We start from the raw sequence: 17,970 nt of genomic DNA, 5'->3' as shown, positions 1-17,970 counted from the left end.
AGAGGAGACAAAACGTGATAACCATGAAGGCAAGGCTTACAATGACCAAGACGTGAAATTATCAAGAAAAATGAACTATATACCTTTGCCGATATATAGAAAAATATTCAATTCATATTTAAATTATCGACCCTTGCTTTTGGAAATATGTTGCGGCTAATATCTTTGCACTATTTTTCCTCTTTGAAGTCTTTACTACAAGTTGATCCGGGAGTACCACCTCGAATCTCGTTTTACGTTGTTATCAATTACTATAAAGACAATCGTCAAGTCAAGTCAAGTCATGTTTATTTGTATAGCCCTTAATCACTATTTGTATTTTTTGGTACTGTATTCATTATGGGTCCAAAAGCTTGAAGTGTTGTGAAGGATTTTATACATTTGACAGTAAAAGATTTTATACGATTGAATACAAGTTACATTTATTGTGTGCAATGAAGATTTTCACCGAGTAGGCTTAAGTTCAATGACAGGTCACGCTGATCCGAATGTGGAATGTTTTGTCTAGTTCTGTTGATAATAGGACTCTGACGCAGGACGGCAGGTATTGTTTGCAGAAGCTGTATTGGTTGGTCCACAAATCGGGACGCTCGTCTCTGAGGTGGAGCCCACGTGGGGGCTTCCCTGGCACGCCCATGGGAGGAGCCGGCACACCAGCTTGCGGAAAAACATGGTCCGAGAAGAGAAGCAGGAAAACGAGAAAGAGGAGGCTTGACAGAAACTCAAGCGACACTAATTTGGCTAATTCGGCCATATTCTATGGAGTTCACTTAGTTAAATTGTTTAAGAAATTAAATCTGCCCCCGTGTGGAAATGCCGGTTTCTTGTCCATCTTTTCCATCAAGAAACGAGCGCGCATTGATAGGTGAATGTAGGTTGTGTTTGTTTAATGGAGTCAGATAACTAATTCGAACAATTTGGTAAACGATACATTTTAATATTTAATTCCTAACAGTTGCTAAAGGGAGAAGCAAAAACCTGGTAAACGTGACACAAAGCTTGGTTTATACAGAAATGCGTGGAGCAAAATTCTGCCCTTGCTGAAGCTGATAAAGGCCATTCTACTTCTCTTTTTTTGTACTGTATTATTTCACTATAGGTCTCAAAACTCTCAATGATGCTAAAGAGAGAAGCAAATACCTGATAACCATAGAAACAAAGCTCACCCGGAATCTCTCGTCCGTTGCGCATCCACCTCAAGGCGGCGGCCGGTTTGCTCCTGGCGGAGACGCAGCTGAGCTCGACTTCGCCGCCTTCTACCGCTTCCTGTTTTACCTCCACGATGGGCGTTTCCGGGGGTACCAGCACGGCCAGCGTGGCCACCTGGTGGTGGGTAGCGTCGGTGTAGAGCTGGCAGAAGTAGCCGCCCTCGTCCGAAACGCTAACATTTGTCAGCGTGATGCGCACAAGCCGCGGGGTGAAGAGAACCATCTGGAAACGCTCGTCCTTCAGGGCTGCAAGGGGTGTGGGAATAGTCACATTTCATATCATTGCGTTTCTGTCATTTTACGTTCAATGAAATCAGGCTCACTTTAAAAGATTGAGACAGTCGCCAAATCGTCTTTTAATAATCGGAAAAACCTTGAAAGTAAATTGCATTTTGCTTCCCAGTAGTTGAAATAAACATCAAATAATTCAGCTATAGCATAAACTTAAATCACAAACTGCATCAGGTAGAAGAAGAACATAAGACAAAGAAGAACGGGAAACAAAAGAATAATGATCAGAAGACTAAGAAGCTATAAGAATAAAATGAAAGAAAAGTAGAAGGAAAAGAAGTAGAAGAAGAAAACAAAGTGCAAAAATAAGAGCAAAAAGAACAAGAAAAGCAGAAGAAAAGGGAGAAGAAGAAGAAAGACCAAAAAGAGGAACATAAAGACATAGGGGGAGAAGTAAATGAGAAGGACAAGAATTAAGATAACAAGAACAACAAGAAGAAAGACAAATTCAAAAAGAAGAACATAGAGACGTAGAAGGAGAAGTAAAAGGAGAAGGATGAGAAGAACAAAAATAGAGTAAGAAGAAGGAGGTGTATAAGAAAACAAAGAAAAGCTAATATAATGTGAAGATGAAGAAATGAAATAAAAATAAGAAAGAGGTCAAGAACAACGAGTAAAGGAAAAGATGAAGAACAGGAAGAACTACAATGAAAAAAAGGATGAACCAGAAGAAGGAAAAGAAGAACCAGAAGATGAAAAAGAAGAAGAACAAAGAATATAACAAGAAGGAGAACAAAAAAGCTGGGAGAACAAGATCAAATTAGAGAAAAATTGAAAAAAATAAAGAGTAAAAAAAAATGAATGGGTCATAAAAGAAGAACATGAAGATAAAGAATAAGTAGCAGGGGAGGGATGACAACTATGAAAAAAGGGAGAAAAAGAATGAGAGGAAGAAATAAATGAACAAAAAAAATGAAAAAGGGCAGGAATAGAAGGAAAAGAACAAAAGAAAGACTTTGAAGATGAAGGAGAAGCAAACGGTAGGAACAAAAGGAGGGAAAGAACAATGAGAAAAATAAAGAAGAGCAAAACAGAAAGGGAAAAGAAGAAGAAAATAAATAAAAAACAGAGGAAAAGGAATAAAAAGAACCAGAAAGAGAAGACCAAAAAAAGAACATGAAGAAGAAGTACAAGTAAAATGAGAAAAGTGAAAGGAGGTGGAGGAGGACAAGCGCAATAGAAAGAAGAAAAGAACAACAAGAAGGAAAAAGAAGAAGATGAAGAAGAATCATGCAAAGAACAAGAAGAAGAACACGATGAAAAGAAGAAATGTTTGTGTTTTCTCAGCTCCTCATCAAGGCATTACCCCATTTTGACACGTCCAGCAAAAAAAAGTTACACAGTTCAAACTTCAACTTTTTTCTGAAAACTAAAACTTGCTCCAAATTGTTATTTTGTTCCTGAGTCTTTGAAACTCTTGGCGTGGAATCATTATCATAATAATAAAAAACGTTTTCTTTCAAATAGATGGAATAAGCAAATACACTTTTTTTGTGAGGAATCAACACTTTCCACTGAGTCGGCGGCAGGTTAAATCGAAAGACGAACAATAACCGCCGCCGCAACAAAAGAAGATTACAAGAAGCAAATCTGCGACAATTTTCGTTTTGTCCGCCGCGACAACGAAAAAAAAAAAAGAACAAAGGCAACCCACAATGCACCACTGGCTCTGTGTCGTCCCTTTCGATTGGATATTGATGGCAACATTTAGCCCCGCCTCCCTCTTTTTGCTTGGCATTGTTGCCCGAGGGTCGCCGATATTAGTTTTTGTGCGAGGCGGAGAAGAAAATCAAATAATAGAACAATTGCAAGTGGAAGATAATGTACAGGTTCAAGTTGAGATGCTAGCTCGATTATTAACTAATTTCAAATAAAACCAAATTAGTGTAACTAGCATGTTGTTACATGTGACCTCAAAAAAAAAATATCAATCAATCAAAAGATTCAATATAAACCAACTAAAATTGATCTAAAATGATTAATTTGAGGTATCTTAGCATCGATAGCTAAAGAGTTTTGTAATCTATAAGAAGGAACTATCTACTGAAATATTTTAAACACTTTTAAACACATACATAAAACTAAACTAACGTGACTAGCATGTTGCTCATTTTGACAGCAGGAAAAATAAAATAAAGAAAGTCATTATATATCAACTAAAACGCATCTCAATTTATTAATTTAAGGTAGCTTAGCATCAATAGCTAAAGAGATTTGTAATGTACAAGAAGGAAACATCGACTGAAATATTTCAAACACTTCCAAACACATAAATAAAACTAAATTAGCGTAACTAGCATGTTGCTACATTGGACGTCAACAAAACGAAATAAAAAGAGTCAAATTACACTGACTAAAATGGATCTATAATTATTAATATAAGGTATCTTAGCTTCATGGGCTCCAGCACCCCCGCGACCCTAATGAGGATAAGCGGTGCAGATAATGGATGGATGGATCTTAGCTTCAATAGCTAAAAAAAATTGGTAATCTAAAAGAAGGAACCATCCTCTGAAATATTTGAAACACTTCTGATCACGTAATAAAAAACAAATTAGCGTGACTAGCATAATGCTACATCTGACGTCAACAAACATAAAATAAAGAAAGTCAAAAGAAATCAACTAAAATAGATCTCAATTTATTATTTTAAGGTAACCTAGCACCAATAGCTAAAAGAGTTGTAATCTACAACAAGGAACCATCTACTGATATATTCAAAACACTTCTGATCAAATGAATACAATTAAATTAGCACAACTAGCACACTGCTACATCTAACACTAGCTAGCTCAACACAAGAAGTGGCTAATTCTAAAAAAAATAATTAAAAGAAACTGAAGCTATAAAATTTATAAATACCACCGACTGAAAGACTTTGAGCACCTTTGATCACTTAAAGAATCAACTTTAACTGTATTACCACAACTAGAAAATTTGACTTAATGACACGCAGTGGCTAAATTATTGTAAAAAAAACAACTAAAAGACACTAAATTGTAAAAAAAAGTTAAATGAATTTTTGAGTCATTCACCTCATAAAAATATTGAACACTTGATTACTTAAATCAATTGACATTATAAACTTAATCAGCAGAACTAGCAGGTTGCCATATCTGACACTAGCTAGCTCTGCACACGCAGTGGCTAACTTTTTCTAAAAACTCATTAAAAGAAATTGAAACAAAATAAATTTGTAATTACTATCTACAGAACGATTTTGAGCACCTTTGATGACTAAATAAACAATTAGAGTATATTAGCACAACTGGCATGACGCTACATCCGATGCTAGCCAGTCCAACAAACACAGTGGCTAATGGTTAATGACATCACTGATAAATCACTTATCACTAATAAAAAGTGTAGCACATTATCCCCTTTAATACAAAAAGGAAAAAGTAAAATAGCGTACAATGCAAACACTCAACAGTGAACGTTGTATTAGCGATTAACGTTTTTTGTGACTTAATTTAGCTTGTCGGAAACCAGGCAGTTGTCGGAAAACGACCCCTGTCACTGCACTAAATGGCAACTAAATGTCACGGCGCCGAGTCCGTCTTTATACTCTCATTCTCATTAGCATGCTTAGCGTCGTCCGGTTGGTCAGCGCCGTCACCCCGCGGCGCAAGCTAGCTGCCCTCCTCTCTCGTAAAACAAAAGAAAAAAAATGGCAGCAGAAGCCACTGGAGCTGTAATTTAATGCTCTTGTTTGGACAGTTAAACACACTGGCTGGCCTTCGGGCGCTAGCGGCAGATGGACGGAAGCTAGCCGCCGCTAGCCGACAACCGAATCGTTCGTTTTTCCCGGCGAGGCTCGTACGTGCCAGTGTTTAACCCTGATCTTTTCTGTCGCCGAGAGTCTTTGCAATGAATCGAGTCACTTTGGCGAGCGTGCCGAGCACGTTAGTGGAACGAGCGATATACTAACGTTTAAAGAAGACAGAAAGCGCGAGAGGCGATGGATATAAAATTTGCCTGGAAGCTAACTCGCTGTGAACAATTGTATCGGATCGTGATGAAAAATGAAACAGAGGAAAGACTGTCTAAGTTTTATTTATATGGGTAAACTTACAATAACAATTCAGATTCAGATTCAGATTCAGATCTACTTTATTGTCATTCTAGTACACGTGTATACAGAACGAAATGTCGATGCATCTGACCCCCACAGTTTCCTTGAATGTACAGATATAAATAATGTTGTATTGTATTTTGGCTACGTATAGTATTTTACCATAGTGCCGATAGTGCAAGAAGAGTAGCTAACCAGATGTGCAAAATGGGCAGTCAGGTTAACAAGTCAGGTACACAGTAACAATAACACTGTAACAATAACGCTGTAATTACAATAGTGCAGAGAGCAATGTGCAAGGAGTGGCAAGCTATAAAAAAAAACTGCCAGTAGTGCAAAAAGTCAGATTAGCAGCCGTTTAGATTTAAGTTAACTATATGTTAGATTGACCATTTAACAGTCTAATGGCCAGGGGGACTAGACTATTGCGGAGCCTGGTGGTCCTGCACCGCACACTGCAGTACCTCTTCCCAGAGGCTAGCAGAGTGAACAGTCCATGATGGGGTGAGAGGGGTCCCCGGTAATGTTTTTAGCATGGGATAGGCAGTGCTTCTGGCCAATGTCCTGAATGGAGGGAAGTGTAGTCCCGATTATTTTCTCTGCTGTCCTCGTTACCCTCCTCACACTACCCCAGTCGGTAGCGCTGCAGCCTCCACACCACACAGAGATACAGCGCTAGCGTCTATGTAAGTTGCTAACAAGTGTGGCTTGGGAAGGAAACAGGAGAAAAAAAGTGCGAGATGCATGAATCCTGTGACTCAGCTACATTCGCTTGTCTGAACAATTGTGGAAAGTGAGTTACAATGAAAGATGAAGCTGGAGTAGCAAACAATAGTGGCTCTCGACGAGACATAGCATGCAGCCATGTGGCTAACATGAGTGGCTACAGAGAAAAACTGTTGAAAAAAAACTGGCAGATGCTTGAATTGTGGGATTTGGCTAGATTGGGTTGCATGAGCAACTGTGGAATGTAGGTAACACTGAAAGATGAAGTCGGCCAGCTAACAATAAAGGCTACCAATACCTGCAGACAAGCGTCTTAAAAGAATGGCTAGAAAAGGAACTAATGAAAAGAAAAACGCCAGATGTCAGTGTTCGCTTGCATGAGCAGCTGTGAAAGGTGAGTAACAGCGAGGGGTGAAGCTGGAGCAGCTAACCATAGCAGCTAGCGGCAAGCCATAGCCTGCAGCCAAGTGGCTAACACGAATGGCTAGAGAGGAAAACAGTGAAATACAAAGCATCAGATGCCTGAATCATTGGATTTGGCAATGTTTGCTTCCATGACATGCTTTGGCAGGCGAGTGACACTGAAAGACGAACCAAAAGCAGCTAACAATTACATTAGCGGCCTGTGGCAAGCCATAGCCTTCAGCCAAGTGGCTAACGTGAATGGCTAGCGGATGAAATAGTTGAAAAAATGCCTGATACCTGAATTACGGGATTCTGCAACATTTGCTTGCATGACCAGCTATTGGAGGTGAGTGACACTGAAGCTGGAGTAGCTAAAATAAGCAAAAGCGGCTAGCCTTAGCTTTAACATGAGTGATTTGAGAAGGAAACAGGAAAAGAAAAAAAGTACTATACGCCTGAAACACGGGACTTAGCTATGTTTGATTGCATGACTAGCTGTGGAAGGCGAGTGACACTGGAGCACGCAGCAGGAGAAGCCATTAATAACAAGAACGGCTAGCAATGCACCACAATAACAGCCAAGTGGCTAACATGAGTCGCTAGAGGGGGAAACAATGGAAAAAAAAAATTGACAACTACAGGACATAAATTCGCTCACAATAACAATAGCGGCAAGCAGTGTGCCAAGTGGCTTACGCGGGTGGCTAGAGATGGAAACAGAAAAAAGTGCCAGATGCCTGAATTATGGGACTCTACTAGGATCGCTTGCATGACCAGTTTGACAAGGCAAGTAACACTAAGTTATGAACGGGAACATCTGATCATACAATTCTTAACTAGCTAATGGCTAGCGGTCAGCAATAGCCCGCAGCCAAGTGGCTAGCTCCAGATGCCTGAATCTCGGGACCTGGGATCAGATGTGTGTGGTAAGTTTCCGTCGAATGCTAAAAGCTACAGAAGGACAAGCTTGCTTGGAAAAATCCTTATCCGGAATTCTGTAAATTGTAAGATGGCCGCCTAACATGTCAATTTGTGTAATATAAAACACATTTCATGTTTGTGCGATAGTACATGTGTTTTTGTTTGTCATTTGAACCAATAGTGTTTTATTTAAAGGAATGGTGTATTCCTACACAAGTAGGCTATATTATTCTCACTGCGCCTTTAAGAAACATTGAAATCCATGAATAATTTCTATAAAAGTTAGCGTTCTCTTGTTTCTGTTTCTCGGATAAATAATCGCACCTCGGTCTCCTAAATAATCGTATCCCCAAATACCAATTCATTCCGCCGTTCAATTACGTATTAAATATTTAAAAAATATCCGCAAAGGATTCACAGAACAGGAAGTTAGCCCGCAGCCAAACAGGAAGTGTTATACAAATGCGCTCCATTTAGAGATGAAATATCATTTTAATAAAAACAAAATGAGATTAAATGGCGAACGCTAATGTTTAGCTCCTCGGGTCTCTAGTTTCCGATCTCTCCTCGCCGAGTGAAAGTGATTAAAGAGGAAAACGATGTTTACTTAGCTTGAGGCTTCCTATCGGACGGCCCTCATCGAACGATTTCAGCAAAATGAACAATAAGAAAAAAAATCATACTCGATGAATCGGGGGGCAAGGCCGCGTTCCAATATAAAAAAATATCATGCTCGATTCATCACGGAGGGGACAGAAATGGGGGGCGTTACTGTTTTTTTAAAAGCTAACAGGTATATAAAAAAATAGGCACCTCAATTAACTCGTCAGGTATCATTTAATGAGGTATGGCTGAAATAGCGACCGGAAGACATTTGCATCCAAAAATGCTACTAGCTTAATCCATGGCGGGGCTAGATTTTTTAATTTATTCATTTTGTTTGGAAAATTTGAAAGTAAAACAAAAAGGTGAAGAAGAGTAAGAAATGGAAGTTGATGGAGAAGAACTAAAAGAAGAAAAAGTAGAAGGAGAATGAAGAGAAAAAAGTAAGAAGAACAGTAGAGGAAGGAAAACAAAAGAAGAATATTATAAAGAACAATAAGATCAAGAAGAACAATGTGTATAAGAAGAAGAAAATGAAAATGAAATTCAAGGAAAAGAACAAAAATAAAGAGGGCAAGAAGGAAAACAGGAAGGAAAAAAAGAAGAAGAAAAAGAACAAGATAGAGAACAGCAATGAGAAGATAAATAAGATAAAGAAATATAAGGAGAAGAACAAAAAGGAGGACAGGGAGAAAGAAAACAACAGAAGAACAAGAAAAACAACAAAGTAAAGACAAGAAGAAACAATAGAGGAAATAAAAGAAGAAAACGAACAAAGAGAATAACAGGGACAAGATAACGGGACAAAGAGGAAGAAAATGGAGAACAATTAAATGAAGAAAAAATAAATAAAAAGATGTCATATGAAAAGGAAGAATTACAAGAACAAGAAAATGGTAGAGAAAGACGACAAGGGAAAAAATGGAAACATAAAGAGAACAATAAGAATGACAATAAAAATAAAATAGAAGGGGGAGAAGGAGGAAAAGAATGTGAATACAAAAACAAGCTAAAGACCTATAAAAGGAAAAGAAGACAAAGAAGAAGAAGAAAGAGGGCAAGAATATGAAAATGAGGAAAAATAAATACAACAACAAAAAGGTGATGAAGAAGAACAACAAGAGGATGATGATAAGGATAAGGGCAAGGGCAAGAAGAGGAAGAAGAAGAACATGAACAAAACAGCAGGACTAGGCAAAGGAAAACAAGAAAAACAAGATGGTGAAGAATAATAAGTAGAACAAAAATGGAGAAAAAGGAGAAGGAAAATCAGAAGAGGTAGAGGTTGGGAACCTATGGCTCATGAGACATATATGGCTCTTTTCATGAGTATCTATGGCTCGGAGATAAAAGCAATTGTGATATGCCCATAATGAAGTTCGACTTATGCAAAGCCAATGTAAAAGCTCGTAATAGAATAAGTCCTGAGTCTCATGATTCAGTACATAAAGGGCACAGTTCCACTACAGTCAAGGTGTTACACCTTGGACGTTGCAGGGAAATCTTTATATGGAAGCTCATTATATAATAGATGATAAAAACCCATAAAACAAACCGGAAATGTAAACTCCCGGAAATATCAGCCAAATACATCGCACACAGCGCACTTCTCTCTGCCCAGCGCCATTTGAACCAAAAGTAAATATGTTAGTATTCACATTTGCAGTATTTTGTGACATTTTTAGAAAGAATTTTGTTTGCACCTTGTTTTGTAGCCATTATTTATGAAAGAATGAATGAAACTTGTTATGAACATGACAAAAGCAAAAACAAAACCAATAGGAAAAAAAACCCACAAACGATGTTAACGTACATGTTTAAAAGGGAGTAGGAAACATATGCTAAAAATGACTTATGAATATACAATATTCACATCGGCTCTGTGATACAGTCTCTTCGTGATCATCATCATAACCTGCACTACTTCCATCACTTTATTAATCATCATCATGATCATCATTGCTGTCTCCATACATTTTCAGCATACTATATGATTAGAGTATCTATTGTGATAACATAGTTCTCTTGGGTGCTCATGGTGAAACTGACTGCTATTTGGTGTGTGTTGTCGGTCGGACAAGTATCTTTGGACCTAACACCTTAAAGGTCTGCCCCCAGGCAGCAGGACCACCGTTCTTAAATGTCCTGATCTGTGCGTTAAAAAGACAAGGTACGCAAGCTTGAGCCAGGTGCCTCCAGCATCAAGCTCCCACTTGTCTGCCCTAACTCTGAGATGCGCAGTATATGTCTGTTCTGTGTTCTTTTTAAGATGTATATCTATGTGATTGTATCCCCATTTATTTAGTTTCTGTTTGTTCTTCACCATCCTAACCAAAACATTTATTCACCTCATAGTTGTTTGTCTATAAATATGGGTCCAGATTGTGATGGATTTGCATAATACAATGGTGACAGTTATATAATAACAATGTTCAACAATAGCAACAAGAATAGACATAGTTGATAATGATAATAATAACAAGACAAAAAACATAATAGTCATGATAGTCGTTGCAATCATGAACTTAATTATTTGCTTGGGAAAAAATCAAAATGAGTCTCAACGATCGACGAAGTAATTGCATGAGGGAAACAAGTTTAAAGTGGGATAATTGATGGTATGGAACACATGCTCTGGCATTATTCTTATTTCATATATATTATCAAATATTCTAATGTCGTTTAGTGAAATAAAATGCGTTGAAAAATTAGATTTTGCCTGGAGAGCGGCTTTGTCGGTTTTGAAAAGACTAGTCTTAAAATATACGGTATGGCTCTCTCTCTTAAAAAAAAAATTAAAACATTTTTCTATTAAGGCTTTTTAGGACAAAAATGTTCCCAAACATGTTCTGCAGCATCGAACGAGTTACCTCGGGTCCCGTTGAAGAAGAGTGTCTGTCTCCTGGGGTTCTGGATGACCACGATGGAGCCATCGTAGTTCTGCAGGCGGCACGAAATCTGGGCCGTCCCCCCTTCCAGAACCGTCACGTTCTCCGCCTGCACCGCCTGGCAGACCGCTGATGGGGAAAAATACAATAACATCTCAGATTTTTAAAATAAAAGCACACAAAAAAATAACAAACCCCAAATGCACAATATCATCCCTTGCTAGGCCACCAATGAGTGAAAGATGGCTACTTAAATACCATAAAATGATCACATTGTGTTTACCTTTCGTTGACCTTTTAGTTTGAGATATTTTCAAAATAAAAGCAAAACCAGAAAAATTAAGGCAAAGTACACACTAGCTTCCGTTGCTAGGCCACCGCTGAGTAAATGGCCAAAATTATCAAAATATATTGATGGAAGTAATTCAATTCGTGAATCTACCAAAATAAAAGTAAAAAAATCTACAACCAAACCCTAAATCAGAAAAAAAGCTATTGCTGGACAAAAAGTGATGGCTACTTAAATATCATAAAATATCTCATTATGTCAATGAACATTTTGTCAATTTGATTGATTTGATTTTCGAAATAAAAACACAAAAGAACTTTACACAAATCGGCAGCTGTTGCTGAGCAACCAATGAGTGAGAGATGGCTCTTTGAATATCATAAATGATCAAATTATGTTTATAAAAATGTTTCAGTTAGTCACATTTTAAAAACAGAAGCACAGAAAACAAACAAAGGGAAAATACACTGTGGTCGTTGTTGCTAGACAACCAATGAGCTAAGGACGGCTATCTATCAATCAATCTACCTGAGGCGTGTTCAGGAGAGTGATCAGACATGTAGTCTCTTGATAATCGCTTGCCGCGCACTGCTGAACGTTTTGTAATCGCTCACTGTGATTGCCTTACTGATCCAAAATGGCCGACGACAGTACAATGGATTTCGTTCTACAGCTTGCTTTGAGCGAGTTGGCTGATATGAGCGACAGTTCGCATATTGACACAGTTAAGGTTATCCTAAACGCAGTGGAACGGTCATACCTGTCTTGCATTGTTCACAAACATTACCAGGCAATGTAAGACGATATATTACATCGCCAACAGCACTCGTCAGGGTGAGATCCTCCATCTTCTGCACTGTCGACGCCATGTTGGAAATCAAAGTAAGCGGTCTTTCTCCCGTGATTACTCGGGCACGCGAGCGCTCAATAATCACTGGCCGTTCAGAAGCTAGCGATAGCTCGCGATAGCAATCACTCACTCTCCTGAACACGCCTCTGGTCATATGCCTTGAGAGGGGTGACTGACAGCAAGTCAAACACTTACACAAAAATAAAGAAAAGAAAAGAGAAAAAAAGTAGCGAAAAACAAAAAATTTGACCATAGCCAACCCAAATGCACAAAAACACGCAAACAAGTCAAGCACCTCGGCACCTAAGTTGGTCATGCTTTCGTCCTTCCAGATGAAACGGGACACAAGGAAGCGGCCATGTCACTCGGATCAGGGTGACGCAAAACACTCTTCTGTTCAACAGCAGGGCCTGACAGCTTCCACTGGTTTACCCCTGCCGCATCATACAGGTGCCCTGCCCATCCCTTAGAACGCGTCGAAACATCTCACTATCCAAGATGGCCATCCAACCATAAAATTCACATTATTTCTGAAAGTTTTCAGTTTGTGAGATTTTCAAAACAAAAGCACAGAACAACAATTAAACCCAAACACACAATTGCAACTATATTTTGCTATTTAAATTGTAAAAAAAAATATCACATTTCGTATTGGAAAGTTTTTCCAGCAAGAGGGGTTTTAAAAATAAAAGCACACGCCACAATAGCAGAATACCGAATGACAGCTGTTGCTAGGCAACCTATGGTCAACAGGTTGCTCTTTGAATAGGCAAAAATGATCCTATTAGGTTTACGAAAGTTTTTTTTAGTTTGGGAAATTTGAAAATCAAAATAAAATAAAGGTAGAATATACCAAATGGCTATTTAAAAAGCATAAAATGGTCATATTAAGTCTATGATTTTGTTTTACACATTAGGAAATTTCAAAGATTAAAAGCAAAAAACAACAATCAAACCCCAAATCCAGTTTAACTGCTGTCGCTAGGGGAAAACGATCCGTTCATTTTTAATTCAACTGACAGGTATGTAGCACAAATACACACCATGGCCTTTGCAATCATTTCTGTATTGAGAAATCTAAAAGTGATTTTATTAACTTCCTATTCATATATATATGAGTGATGGTGGTTCAAATATTATAAATGATCACATTACGTCTATGAATGTTTTTCAGTTTGGGAGATTTTCAAAAGAAAAGTAGAAGAAACAAAAAGAAAGACACAATATCCAATGGCAGCAGTTGCTAGGAAACCAACAAGTGATAGATGGCCGTTAAGATGACACAAAACGATCACATTATGCCTAAGAAAGTGTCCCACTTTGGGAGATTTTCAAAATAGAAGCATGAAAACCCAGACAGTAAAACAAAATACCCAATGGAACCTGTTACTAAGCAACCAATGAGTGACAGATGGCTATTTAAATACCATAAAATGTTCACATTATGTCCATAAAAGTTTTCCAGCATGAACTTTTCTGATATAAGCCCCCCCACCCCACCCCAACGTCGCAGTGCCCTAATAAAACGTCAAAGAGGAAATGTATTTTGACGTCGGTATTGGCTTCCCTTTGAAGCCGAGCGCTGCTGATTAATTGTGGTTTGATCTGAGCCACCCCCACTCCCCATGTTTGCCCCCCAGCACAAAAGATACGTCACCAATGGCCGTGCTTCAAAAGATGCGGATTGGTTTTGCGTGACTCCATTTCCTGACGAGACTTTGAGAAATTCATATACTGTGTTGCTTGACTTTTGGCCGAGTACCCCAGTGCATATGCATAAATAATTATATACATATATCATCGATGGGCCGTCTAATGACTTTGAAAATATCTGAATTATGTGATATTAATCGAAATGATATGCATTTATATAACGCTTTTCAAGTCAATGAAGACCTCCCAAAGCACTTTACAATGTGCTTCACACTTACCCATTCACACACACTCACACACCAATAGCGGCCGTGCAGCCATGCAAGGCGCCAACCTGCTTCCTGGGGGCATTAGGGATTCAGTGTCTTGCCCAAGGACAATTCGACATATAACACGGAGGAGCCGGGAATCGAACCTGCGATCTCTTAATGCCCAGATGAGCGCTCTACCTCCTGAGTTAATGCCGCCCGAATTTTATTCTGTCCATCAATAGCTATATATCTCCAAATTGTCTATCTGTCAGCTTCGTATCATCGCTTCTCCCCGGTTGCGTTGCTTCCAGATGTGTGATTTCATCTTCAAGCATTTAACAACTCACGTTCAGTTGTTGCTAGGCTCAGAAATCTACCTGGAGGCCTGAAAGCCGTCTACCTTAACATCAGTCTTTGAGAAAGCTGTTGGTTTAGCCAATGAGATTCTATGTTGGCCTCTGAGTGCCTGCTAGCGGGCCTTGGGAAACGTCACTGGTTTCACAAACTCTGATTGGCTAGGGGGCGGTAATCCACCAAAGCGATCTTGTCAACGGCTGTTAAACTTGAAGGGGCGGAGCTTGCATTGATTTATAGCAAAAGGTCGTACAACTCCGAAGCGAGAAGAAGTTTTCTACTCCACTTTTACCCAAGAGGAAAGATCTTAAGCCTGAGCCAAAGCACGACCGAAACCGAATTTCAGGCCGGTGATCTGAAATTTCTTGCTACTACTCAAGACATTCTACCATTGCCCAGTGAGCATGCGCATGCACAATGCTTATAGCGATTTCTGTCTTTGATCGCGCTGAGTAGGATATTCTTTATTATGTAGTCTTATTTGACTCTTTAACTGCTTCCAAATACTGTTTTTTGACGTAGTAAAGCCTGGCGTGTTTTTCTGTGGTAGCTTTTTAGCATGGAGTTTGTTGATTACGCTGATCACGCAGTGTATGTATGCATGCCAACCTTCGTTTAATATCATCAAAGAGTTCTGTTTGCGATGATTCAGAGTTTCAGTCTTGCTGTTTTTACTTGATTATTAAGAAAAAACTATGCTGCTACATCTCAAAAGGGTAGGACGTTTTGGCAGAACTAAAATGTCAATCAATATGTTCGGGTCTAGCCAGGCTTCTCTCTTTCCGGCTTTCTATTATTATCAACCAGTCATTGTTCTTCAGTTTATACAGTCTTGTTTAACTAAGATTTTGTTACAAAGTATAGGCTTTATTCGCCTCCCAAACCCTTCCCCCTCTTGCGCAGTCTGTGTTGACGATGACCACAGCGGCGGTCGCCAGCACCGTCTGACCTAGGTAGCTGTGTGCGCTGAGAGGGCTGGGGTCAGCGAACATGCAAATTCCGCATGGGGAGGCATCGGTAGCTGGAATTGAACCCTGAACCTCCGCACCGCGTGACTAACGCGCTAGCCACTTATCTGCCGTGCCGCCTCCTGATCATAAGTATTATATTCTTAATAATAATTTTTGCTGAATGGTCATTAATTTCATTATTTATGCCACCAACACTAACAATTCATACCTGCCAACAACAGCGCAGTTAATCACCGGGGAAGAAATGCAATGGCAAAGCAAAGCGACGGCGTGTTGGTGTCATTTTTAAGCAGATTTGTTTTATGTTTCTTTGTTTAATAAGTCAATCAAGTCAGACTGGAGAGAAACATGGCAAAAATGTCAAGCATTTACAAGCACTTCTCCCAAAATTCAAGCACTTTCCCAACCTAGAAAAGGCAAAATTGAAATTCAAGCATTTTTAAGGATTTCAAGCACATATACCAACCCTGTATATTATATAGCAGACATCTTATTTTGTATCTTCTCACTTCAGCAGGGGTGGGCGACTATTTGGAGACGGGGGCCCAAGGGGCCGGTACTAGAGACCTATTAAATTTTTTCATTTATAAATAAAGATGCATGCAGACATCTACATGTTTACTTTATATTTGTTTTTAAAAATATTGTTTCATCAAATTGGTTTACAAACGCTCACAATTAAAGCAAAATAATATATAATAATATATATTAAGCACTAAATTAGACATTTAGCTTTGTAGTATTAATGTAGTCGCTTTTTGTTGTTGTTGTATTTTAGTAGTATTCCTGCAGTATATTTAGAGTATGACTTTGGTTTTATTTTCGTAGAATTCTGCAGGAGTATTTTGTAGTATTTCTATAGTCGCAGTTTGCCCACCCCTGCCCTACAGCATGAACAAGTCTTGGTTTTCGAGTCATTTGACAGTTGTTTTTACTCCCCCAGTTTTAGAAGAACAATTTGCACTTGGCCACCTTAGATACCAAAAATTGTCCATGACGTTGTAATCCATGACAATAGAGAGTATTCTATTTTCTTCTAATGACGAAATGTTTCATAATTAATCATTCTAAAGCGTCTCCGCATCAACGATTATGAAGCAATCACTCCGAACATTAGCGGTAAATTTCTCCTCCGTCGTCTTTGTTTTGTTTTCCCCGTCCGCTTTGTTATTCACGCGTCAAATTTATGATCCGCATCCGGTCACCTTGTCATAATCCCTCATTTGCTCTTTGTCTCAAAGGATTCCTTCAAAACAACTTGTTTGCGCAAACAAATGCATTATGTCCCAACTCTCCAAATACTAGATGAAGACTGAGTCCTGGAAAAACGGTCAAATATATAATTTTCAATTTTTGGATATTTTTTTTTCCCAACTGACATTGGTAAAACAGTGGTTTCCTTGAATATATTTTTTTCTACAAATAACTGATAACCTCCCACCTTTCCAGATCTATATAAACAATACATTTTCTATGCAGTAACATTTACCAGATAAAACATTCATTTACTTTCAATTTTACTTATTTCGATCTAATTTATCAAATAATTGGCAAAACATTTTCAAATGGCAGATTAATGTTGTTTTGTTTTAAGAAGTATTTCATACTAAAATGAGAAAAAAAAAAAATTCTAGTAACCTTTATATCAGACAATGCCTTAAAAAAAAGAAATCATATCACATTACACCTTGCAAGAAATGTATACATTTTCCTAAATTGTTTATCTTATTCCTCAAATAAATTATAAAGAATACAATGAATAAAATTAGGAAAAAAATATTTATTTTTATTTTAAGGAGTGTTTAATACTGAATTCAGAAAAACTGGTGATATTATGTACTATCTTCTGCATTTTCTTATTTTTATTTTTTTAATCGTAAAAACCTTGAATTCATACTTTCTATGTTTCTATATTTTCATTTTATTTCTAAAACTAAGTAAGAAAAAAAAATTAAAATTTGAGAAAACTTATTTCACATGAAAATTGATTTTTTATTTTATCAATCTCAAATACTAAAATTGATAAATACTTAAAATTAGTTACTGGCTTCTATATCGGACAATTTTCCCAATTTTAAGTCTTTTAGTTTATTAATACCAAAAACAATTTAAACTATTATAAAAAGAAAAAAAATATTAAAATTATTTCAACATATTTAAAATAGCTAATTATTTTTGTTTGGTTTTAAGAAGTATTTTATACTTACAATTATCAAAATTATCTACCAGCTCTTGTGTCAAGATCTTTTTTTTCTTTTACAATAATAAACAATATACAGTATTGTTAAAAAAATACATTCCCCCAATTTGTTATTAAAATCTGAAAAAAATAAAATAAATTTACAATTTGTTGTGACATTTTTGTGTTCCTTTTTTAAATTTGGATTCTATTTTCTTACATTTTCCAAATAACTTCCAGTAAATAATCCACACTTTTTAATTTAGTGTGGGCAGTGGTTTCTTCTTTGTATATTTTGATAATCAT

General features: G+C 37.7%; 1 protein-coding gene across 2 annotated transcripts in view; it reads right to left on the bottom strand.

The window, feature by feature from the left end:
• cadm4 (cell adhesion molecule 4) overlaps positions 1–17,970 on the bottom strand; it is a 284,937-nt gene that overhangs the window by 45,359 nt on the left and 221,608 nt on the right. For both annotated transcript variants that reach the window (XM_088326717.1, XM_088326716.1), the window contains exons 2-3: positions 11,100–11,246; positions 1,167–1,454 (exon numbers count right to left, since the gene is read on the bottom strand). In XM_088326717.1, coding sequence (XP_088182843.1) covers positions 1,167–1,454; positions 11,100–11,246 — 435 coding nt within the window. The remainder of the gene's footprint in view (positions 1–1,166; positions 1,455–11,099; positions 11,247–17,970) is intronic.

Source organism: Urocampus carinirostris, chromosome 2 (genome assembly GCF_059441175.1).
Source record: "Urocampus carinirostris isolate Australia breed hairy pipefish chromosome 2, RoL_Ucar_1.0, whole genome shotgun sequence".
NCBI lineage: Eukaryota > Metazoa > Chordata > Actinopteri > Syngnathiformes > Syngnathidae > Urocampus > Urocampus carinirostris.
Note: the sequence above shows the minus strand (reverse complement) of the source record. Positions and strands in the feature narration are given on the sequence as shown.